This window comes from Nerophis ophidion, linkage group LG03 (assembly GCF_033978795.1).
Source record: "Nerophis ophidion isolate RoL-2023_Sa linkage group LG03, RoL_Noph_v1.0, whole genome shotgun sequence".
Classification (NCBI taxonomy): Eukaryota; Metazoa; Chordata; class Actinopteri; order Syngnathiformes; family Syngnathidae; genus Nerophis; species Nerophis ophidion.
The window spans coordinates 53491866-53502727 of record NC_084613.1 but is presented as its reverse complement, the minus strand read 5'-3'; the positions used below and the strand labels follow the sequence as shown (position 1 = coordinate 53502727).

The 10862-nt window shown below is 35.8% G+C and overlaps 1 protein-coding gene across 1 annotated transcript; it reads left to right on the top strand.

Moving 5' to 3' along the window:
- Positions 1–417: 417 nt before the first annotated feature.
- fam167b (family with sequence similarity 167 member B) lies at positions 418–8602 on the top strand. The gene is made up of 2 exons (XM_061895600.1): positions 418–775; positions 5819–8602. The coding sequence occupies exons 1-2, from the start codon at positions 509–511 to the stop codon at positions 6080–6082; spliced, it is 531 nt and encodes a 176-aa protein (XP_061751584.1). The 5' UTR covers positions 418–508; the 3' UTR covers positions 6083–8602.
- Positions 8603–10862: the final 2260 nt, after the last annotated feature.

Sequence of the window (10862 nt, the reverse complement as noted above, 5' to 3'; positions counted from 1 at the left end):
GAGGACAAGATGCAATATGATAAACAACCACTAGATAGCAGCATGCATTCATAGTTTGACGAGGGTAAAATGTACACTATTGAATATTGTTGTTTCTATTTTTGTTACTCAACACTTCAAAAGTAGGTGATTTTATTTGACACTAAAAACAGTACATCTTTCAATATTGCAAAAAGCATTTTATTTTATTTTTGTGAAATAAAATACATTTTAATTCATTTGTCTGTGGATAATGCGAGGTTATTAGTAGATATAAGGCGACCTCATTACAATATTATTATCACGATGATGATGAAAAAAGTGGAACGTCACAAGACGGTGACAGATATAATCTTGCTCTGATGCAAAAAAATAGATAAAAATAAACATGTCATACGTTGTTTGACTTCTACACACAGGATCCTAATCTTGGGCGGTCGTTCCTTCAACTTGCAACCGCCTATAAAGGAGGCTCGGACCCCAATGGTCATTCGAGCGACATTTCCACGCTGACGCCATCTCTGCTCTCATGGATGTGCAACATTCGGGAGGCGAGGGAGACACTGGAGGTTTGGACAAAGTGAAAGCACTGACGGAAAAGTTGAAGTTAGAGACCCGCAGGCCGTCTTATCTCGAGTGGCAGGAGCGGCTCCATAGTGGACCGTGGAAGGGCAAAGACCCACCGAAGTGTGACGACCAAACCCAAGCATCAGCGAGCGAGTGTCCACAAGTGGTGCCCACCATCTGTGGCTTTGACTCTCTTGACGACGCTTTGGAGTTTCTCAGGCAAGAGTTGGTGAGTGACACCAAACTTTTAGTTAATCAAGCGTCAGTGTGGATGGGTGATACTGCACAAGTTGATACTGATCTGATTCCACATACTGATATCGAAACTATAAATTTTTCAAAATCATTGAAAGGTTCTGTGATTTTCCATTTAATTCATTGATTGTGATAACTGATATTTAGTAATTTATATAACCCAGATGAAACACAGGTCAAAGATCGTACCCACACCAAACAATCGAATAAATACAGGGGCATATTTTTCAAGGCAAGTAGTTTTAGAGCACAATTTGTGCGCAAGGCTATTGAAAGGCAGAGGTGGGTAGAGTAGCCGGAAATTGTACTCAAGTAAGAGTACTGTTACTTTAGAGATTTATTACTCAAGTAAAAGTAAGGAGTAGTCACCCAAATATTTTCTTGAGTAAAAGTAAAAAGTAAGTTGTGAAAAAACTACTCAAGTACTGAGTAACTGATGAGTAACCTCATTATGGCAACAAATAATGCACAGAAATATAAAAAATAGCAATGAGCAAATTCAGAGCCAGGAATATCTCTTAAGCAACTAAAACCATAATATATATTAAATAATAATACATTAACATAAACACAAATAAGGCAAATCGAGCCACAATAACTTAACAGCACCATAGGCTCAGTAGGCATTGATTGATTGATTGATTGATTGATTGAAACCTTTATTAGTAGATTGCACGGTACAGTACGTATTCCGTACAATTGACCACTAAATGGTAACACCCCAATAAGTTTTTCAACGTTAATGAATTACTTAATAAATGACCAAGTCGAGGTGATCTACCTCATATATACATATACATACACACACATATCATATATATATATATATATATATATATATATTTATGTATATATATATATATATATACATATACACATATCGTAAATATATATATATATATATATACACATAAATACATTTATATATACAGATATAATTTATTTGTTGAAATGTTAAAGGTGTTTTAATGAATATACATGCATGTTTAACACATAGATTCCTATCTTTCATGAAGACAAGAATATAAATTGGTGTATTACCTGATTCTGATGACTTGCATTGATTGGAATCAGACAATAGTGCTGATAACGTCCACGTTTTCAAATGGAGGAGAAAAAAAGTTCCTCCTGTCTGTCTAATGCCACATGAAAGTTGTTATTTTTTGGCATCTTATTTGTCCAGCTTCCATTTTCGTTTTTATACACTTTACAAGAAATACATTGGCGGCAAACCCCGTAGCTTGCTCGCTTGTTTGCGCTGGCTTTTGGAGACTCTTATTTTGTTAGCGCAGGCGCGAGGAAGCGGCACTTTTATTGTGAAGACAGGAACTGTGTGATCAGTCTTTAGGCTTTTGACGGGAAGTACGGTTGAAATAAAATAAAAAAAAATTCCTTTACACTTTTGATTGGTTGATTGAAACTTGTAATAGTAGATTGCACAGTACAGTACATATTCCGTACAATTGACCACTAAATGGTAACACCCAAATAAGTTTCGACGTGTGACGGTCACGTGACCTCCTGGCTCTGTTTGATTGGTCCAACGTCACCAGTGACTGCATGTGATTGGTGAAACGCAGGCATGCGTACATCCTACTTTGAATGTGTGTCTGACAAAATCAAAACAAACAAAGCGTGCATTAACAGATCGATTAAAAAAAAGTAGCAAGTAGCGAGCTGAATGTAGATAAATGGAGCGGAGTAAAAGTAGCGTTTCTTCTCTATAAATATACTCAAGTAAAAGTAAAAGTATGTTGCATAAAAACTACTCTTAGAAGCACAATTTATCCCAAAAGTTACTCAAGTAGATGTAACAGAGTAAATGTAGCACGTTACTACCCACCTCTGTTGAAAGGGCTTTACAGATGCCTGAAATGTACAAGAGGGTGAATAACTAAAAATACAATTATCATAAGGGACAAGCGGTAGGAAATGGATGGATGGATAATAATTAATTCATTACATTAAAATTAAATATGTAGATAAACAAATTTCAGTTGTCATATGCACAGTTAAATAAAAGGCTATTGATTAATGATGTTCCTTTTGATTTGTTGATCATTATTATCCATAACATTTGTCTAATGGCCCCCAGGATGATATTTAATTAGTATTAAAACCGGCCCGCAGGCCACAGCCGCCTGCTGTTGTTTTGCACACGCCAATACTCCATCAGTGTTGGCGCTAGGAATTTTCAAAGTGGTGTCCCAGGGACCCCATCAAGTCATAAAAATGGTGTCCCACAGTAAATTTGTAACAGTTTTTGAAAACAAATGATAAAATGTATATATTATTCTGTTATATCTCACATTCTATATCGTCATAAACTTAATTCATTAAAAAAAAATACAAAAGAAAACACATTTTTATGCATATGTAAATGTCTTCTGTTGTAAACATTCATTCATTTTCTTCTTTCCTTCATGGATCTAAACTTTACCGCTGCTGGTATTTTTTTCTATATTTTTATTGTAATATTTTCAGAATGTGTTTGTTCTATTTTTGGCTAAATTAAGACAAAGAAAACAATCTGAAGTGGTCTTCATTTTTTAGTTTCAATGCCATGATTTTAATAGTCCGGCCCGCGTGTGCACAGATTGTCCTCCATGTAGCCCTTGAGCTAAAATGAGTTTGAAACCCCTGATCCAAAAGCTAATACAGTCATACTCAATTTATGATCTTAATTGGTTCTGTGATGCAGCTCTTAACTCAAAACACTTGTATCTCAAGACAACATCTTCCATTTAAATTAATTGGAATCAAATGTATTTGTGCTTGCTACTCCAGACAGCACAATTTTAACGCTATCATGTCTTTTAAAAAGATAAACAACATTTTAGAAAATAAATATTGTATAGAACAATAGAATAAAATGCAATACACACAACTAAAGTGGTATTATCAAGTAATGTAATATTAATGTACGATATTTACTTGGGGTTTAATCGATTTATATTCCTAAGATTCAACTACATTGATCTGTACTGGGCAAGTTTGCCTTCAGCAAGATAGTTATCGATACAACATCGTTTTACAAGACAATCGATCGATTTTATCGATACTAGAAAAAGGAAAACTTTTGATTTAAGAATGGCAGACTTTATATGAAGTTTAACACATTTAATGATGACTTTGTTAAAACTTGTTGAAGTCCCTCTGCCCGTCTGTGGCGTCATTTTCATTAGTCAGCAAAACAAGAATGGCAGACAGCTCCAGTAGCCCAATTTCAAAAGCCACAACCATTACAAACGCCACAAAAAAATAATATAAAACCGCAACACAACTTTAGGTATGCTGCAGACACGACGGAGGTGACCGGGTGTGGCTTGGCGATATAATAAACACAGTATATTAATATTACTGAAAGAGTAAAAATAAAAAGTTATTTATGACGAAAAAAGTGGTCACACTTAACTTACTTTTCCAGTTTTGTTTATTAGACCGTTTTCAACTTTCCGCCCCCAGTTAGTCGTTACATCATTACCTAAGAACACCTGGAAATGGCAAGATGATATATTGATTGTTTTGCTGTTAAATATGTACATAAAAGACGCAGAGTTGCAAGTTAACTGAATTAGACACATAGTCTGTTTAACAATTATTACTACCTTATATTTATATATGGTAATATGAGGCAAAATTCCTCACTCATGAAGCTGTTTCATGGTAAAAATTGGTATTTGGCTCATGGAGCATTGGCAAATTTTCATTTTGGCCCCTATACTAGATATTTAGGTAGGGCGGGTCTGCAGGTTAGGGGGGTCTTGGCCTGGAAAACTTCGACGCCCCTTGCCCTATAGAAGGTAAATAAATATTATCCTTGCCTACTGGAGCTCTTCTCTTAATATGAAACTGTCAGTCTTCTGTCCCACTGAAAACTTTAATTTAAGGCATGACTGACTTTCTTTCGTCCTGTTACCTGGATTCTCTGCATACTTTGATCTGTACTGGTGGTTCTCAAACGTTTTTACCACCCACTTGGCTCTCCAAGTACCACCACAATGACCAACATTTGAATACAGTAATATAGTAAATAAATAAACGATAAATGGGTTGTACTTGTATAGCGCTTTTCTACCTTCAAGGTACTCAAAGCACTTTGACACTAATTCCACATTCACCCATTCACACACACATTCACACACTGATGGAGGGAGCTGCCATGCAAGGCGCTAACCAGCACCCATCAGGAGCAAAGGTGAAGTGTCTTGCTAAGGACACAACAAGGTTGGTACTAGGTGGGGATTGAACCAGGGACCCTCGGATTGCGCACGGCCACTCTTCCACTGCGCCACGCCGTCCCCAGGCCTAAGTATTCACTAAAAAGTGAAGTGAAGTGAATTATATTTATATAGCGCTTTTCTCAAGTGACTCAAAGCGCTTTACATAGTGACACCCAATATCTAAGTTACATTTAAACCAGTGTGGGTGGCACTGGGAGCAGGTGGGTAAAGTGTCTTGCCCAAGGACACAACGGCAGTGACTAGGATGGCACAAGCGGGAATCGAACCTGCAACCCTCAAGTTGCTGGCATGGCCACTCTACCAACCGAGCTATAAAAAGAAGGCAGATGTATTATTTAACAAGCATATTTAATAATTTTGGCCACTGTAACATTACACACAGTTTAAACAGTAACACTGGGTGGTATACTGTAGCTCGGTTGGTAGAGTGGCCGTGCCAGCAACTTGAGGGTTCCAGGTTCGATCCCCGCTTCCGCCATCCTAGACACTGCCGTTATGTCCATCTGCTCCCAGTGCCACCCACACTGGTTTACTGTAAATGTAACTTAGATATTGGGTTTCACTATGTAAAAGCGCTTTCAATCACTAGAGAAAAGCGCTATATAAAAACAACTCACTTCACTTCATTTTGTTTGAATAAAGAAAAAAACCCACTGTACTTTATTCAAGTGATTCTTTGGCATACTGCTAGATGAAGCCCACAGATTGATCTGATCTAAGCTGATACTATACTTCAAAAGTTGTTAACCTTTCACCTTTTCCCTCTCCTTAAGAGGGAAATGCAAGTTCAGGACAACCATCTGGCCCGTCAGCTGATCCGCCTGCGCGGGGAGATCCACAAACTGAAAGTGGAGCAGGTGTGTGAGCGCCACAAGGAGATGCTGGACAACGCCACGTACGAGCTGGAGGAGTGCGACGAGGATTCCGATCTGCTGTGCGACATCCCCATGAAGGCCACCTTCGCACTGTCCACCCCTCTCAAGCACTTGGGCCTCACTAAGATGAACATCAACTCCAGACGTTTCTCACTATGCTAAAACTTGAAAGCGCCAAATGTTGAGTCCATATTTACTCAATGGGAGGTCTGCACCATGTCAACAAAGATAAGCTGCAAGCTATTTGCAGAATGCATGGTGGCGTGTTGTACGTGGGGAGTATACACCAGCAGAAAACAGCTTAAATAGTATGAGGTCATATATAGTATTTGATTTCAGGACCACTGCTTTAGGAGACGCACCTGCACAATCTCTATGCAAGACGAGCTGTGACAAAGATTATATTCCCAATGCTGTCACCACTAGGCTATACCCTTTATTAGCTTTATTTGTCTAGACCAGGGGTCACCAACCTTTTTGAAACCAGGAGCTACTTCTTGGGTACTGATTAATGCGAAGGGCTAACAGTTTGATACACACTTTAATAAATTGCCAGAAATAGCCAATTTGCTCAATTTACCTTAACTAAATAAATCTATATATATTAAAAAAAATGGATATTTCTGTCTGTCATTCCGTTGTACATTTTTTTTCCTTTTACGGAAGTTTTTTTGTAGAGAAGAAATGATAAAAAAAAAAACACTTAATAGAACGATTTAAAAGAGGAGAAAACACGCAAAAAATGAAAATACAATTTTTAAACATAGTTTATCTTCAATTTCGACTCTTTAAAATTCAAAATTCAACCGAAAAAAATGAATAGAAAACTAGCTAATTTGAATATTTTAGAAAAAGTAAAAAAAGAATTTATGGAACATCATTAGTAATTTTTTCTGATTAAGATTAATTTTGGAATTCTGATGACATGTTTTCAATAGGTTAAAATCCAATCTGCACCGTGTTAAAATATATAACGATTTGGACCAATCTATATTTCTAACAAAGACAAATCATTATTTCTTGTAGATTTTCCAGAACAAAAATGTTAAAAGAAATTCAAAAGACTTTGAAATAAGATTTAAATTTGATTCTACAGATTTTCTAGATTTGCCAGAATAATTTTTGGGAATTTTAATCATAAGAAGTTTGAAGAAATATTTCACACATATTTTTCGTCGAAAAAAACCGAAGCTAAAATGAAGAATTAAATCAAAATGTATTTATTATTCTTTACAATTAAGAAAATACTTGAACATTGATTTATATTGTCAGGAAAGAAGAGGAAGGAATTTAAAAGGTAAAAAGGTATATGTGTTTAAAGATCATTTTTAAGGTTGTATTTTTTCTCTAAAATTGTCTTTCTGAAAGTTATAAGAAGCAAAGTTAAAAAAAAAAAAGGAATTTATTCATACAAATGAAGACAGAATCTTTAAAATATTTTTTGGGTTTTTCTAATTCTATTTGAGTTTTGTCTCTCTTTGAATTAAAAATGTCGAGCAAAGCGAGACCAGCTTGCTAGTAAATAAATACAATTTAAAAAATAGAGGCAGCTCACTGGTAAGTGCTGCTATTTGAGCTATTTTTAGAACAGGCCAGCGGGCGACTCATCTGGTCCTTACGGGCTACCTGGTGCCCGCGGGCACCGCGTTGGTGACCCCTGCTCTAGATTAATTTAAATTGGAGGAGACAGATGGTGCTGTACAATCAGATTAGTAATGTATTGCTTAAACCTCAATGTTGTGTGTGAATTTATAGTCTTATCACCTTACACCTCATTTTAACACCTTCTGTTCACCAAGCCTACGCACATACAGTATCACCACCACCGTAATGGGAGTCAGGAGGCAGGTCTTTATGTTGTTGTGTTTTCCATTACATTACACACGAGCTGCTGACTGCTGTTCTAAGCCTTGTGGCTGCAAAGGGAAGACTATAGCTCAGCCACAAGAGTTATCAGTAGCTTTTTCTGAAGATGCACATTTTCTGTTGGGTTGTTACAAACAATGTATCTATAGTTTGCATAACGGCAAAAAAAAAAAAAAAAAGCCTTGAGATGTACATTTTCATTGCAACTCAATATTAAAGACTTACATTTTAATGGAGAAAACTTCCAGTGTTCATGTTTATGCTCCAATTTGAATTTTTTGAGATTTGATATTATGCAAATTCTTAACTGTTCTCACCTGTTGTGTAATTCAGTGGTTCTCAAATGGGGGTACTTAAAGGTATGCCAAGGGGTACGTGAGATTTTTTTAAATATTCTAAAAATAGCAACAATTCAAAGATCCTTTATAAATATATTTATTGAATAATACTTCAACTAAATATGAACGTAAAGAAAATAAATACAAGAATGCAATATTCAGTGTTGACAGCTAAATTTTTTGTGGACATGTTCCATAAATATTTATGTTAAAGATTTTTTTTTTTTTGTGAAGAAATGTTTGGAATTAAGTTCATGAATCGAGATGGATCTTTATTACAATCCCAAAAGAGGGCACTTTAAGTTGATGATTACTTCTATGTGTAGAAATCTTTATTTATAATTGAATCACTTGTTTATTTTTCAACAAGTTTTTAGTTATTTGTATATCTTTTTTTCCAAATAGTTCAAGAAAGACCACTACAAATGAGCAATATTTTGCACTGTTATACAATTTAATAAATCAGAAAATGATGACATAGTGCTGTATTTTACTTCTTTATCTCTTTTGTTTTCAACCAAAAATGCTTTGCTCTGATTAGGGGGTACTTGAATAAAAAGAAAATGTTCACAGGGGGTACATCACTGAAAAAGGTTAAGAACCACTGGTGTAGAGGACATTAAAGGCAGTGCAGTCACGGCAGCCCTTAATAATGTCAGCCGGGTGAAAATTGTAAGTAGTACATTCTACTGTATTATTTGTACACAATAATTATTATATAAATGTTTGTTTTTCTTTTAAAAAGGCATGTTGTATGTTAAAATTGTGCTGTTTTGGGAGAATGGGTAGCGGGGGGAATTCAATTTATTTTAATTAATTTCAATTGGATGCAACCATTTGAGATACAAGTGTTCTGAGATAAGAGGTCCATCATAAAACTCAAGTTGAGGTAATACAGTATTACTGGACATTACCCAAATAATGAAACCACTATTACCAGTTTAATAGAAAACTCCTTCTTGGTCACATACCTGACCAGACTAAGAGGAATGCAGGAAAGTACAGAGACATCCTGGATGGAAACCAAACCTTCCCATCCAATCTGATGGCGTTTGAGAGGTGCTGCATTCAAAAGAAATGAGAATAACTGTCTTAAGATAGGTGTGCCAAGCTTGTAACATCGTATTCTAAAATACTTAAAGCTGTAATTACTGCCAAAGGTGCATCATAAGGTACTGAGCAAATGTTATGAATACTTACCTACATGTGATTTTTTATTTATGTATTTTTTTAAATAAATTTTTCCAATGTTTTTTTTTAAAAACTTTTAACATTGTCATTATAGGGTATTGTTCATAGTATTTTAAGTACAAAAATTAATATATTCCATTTCGCAATAAGGCTGTAACATAAGAACATGTGGAAAAAGTGAAGTGCTTTCAATACATTCCAGGTACATATTATCATCATCATTATAATCATCATCATTATCATCATCTGTCTTAATTTACAAAACATTATAAAAGTCCATACACTTAACAATTTTATATGATTTTTAAGTGCTTTGTAAAAGGGAAACTCCCAGGAAGTGAGATAATAAGGTAAAACAATAATACATTTTTCACATGCTTACAACTTAAACCATTTCCTAAAGCATGTCCTTGCAGTTTCATTTTGTACTTTAAAATTTTTTTCTGGTAGTTGGTAGTCTTGCACATTGTAATATGCCAATAATGCGTGGCGCAGTGGGGAGAGTGGCCGTGCGCAACCCGAGCGTCCCTGGTTCAATTCCCACCTAGTACCAACCTCGTCACGTCCGTTGTGTCCTGAGCAAGACACTTCACCCTTGCTCCTGATGGGTGCTGGTTGGCGCCTTGCATGGCAGCTCCCTCCATCAGTGTGTGAATGTGTGTGTGAATGGGTAAATGTGGAAGTAGTGTCAAAGCGCTTTGAGTACCTTGAAGGTAGAAAAGCGCTATACAAGTACAACCCATTTATCATTTATTTATTTATCTATTTCAGTATACCTACTATAATGACAAATGTTCATTAATTAATGTTGCAATAAACAAAACAAAACATACATATCTTGCTTTGTATGATTGGTATTGTTTTGCATTATTTGGGGTTCATGATGTGGTATATAATGTAGCAATAACCCATGTTTCAAAAGTTTTTTTTTACTTTCTCAATTAAGTATATTTTGTGATTGGACTGTCAAGTTCTTTCCTGATATTATACTAAAACGGGTGCAGATCGGGCACGGACACAGGGTAAAGGTGAGAAGTATCGTTTTATTAAAACTAAAATTAGGTCTAAGAACAAAAACAGCCAAACAAAGAGCTACTAGCATGTGAGCTAGAAAACACAAAAGGCTAAGCGTGGAAGCTAGCGAGTCCAAATACAGAAACCGAGTCGTCACTTGTGAACACAAAAAGTGTGTAACACAAACTACGAGGAGAGAACGAGTGAACGGAAATGGCAGGCTTAAATACTGAACGTGATTAGTAAACACAGGTGTGCGTCAAGGCAGGTGAAAATTAAGTTACCATGGTGACAAAAAAAAACAAGGAAGTGCACAAACTAAGAATCGGAAGAGTCCAAGAACAAACAAGATACACAAAAGGACTCAAAACCAAAAACTACATGTGATCCGGCCGGCGGATCATAACAATTTTAGCCAAATGTAAACTTTTTTCAGTTCTTCATTCATTATTGTCTACATACTGTATATACAGTACAGGCCAAAAGTTTGGATATACATTTTACTCGTTCAATGTGTTTTCTTTATTTTCACA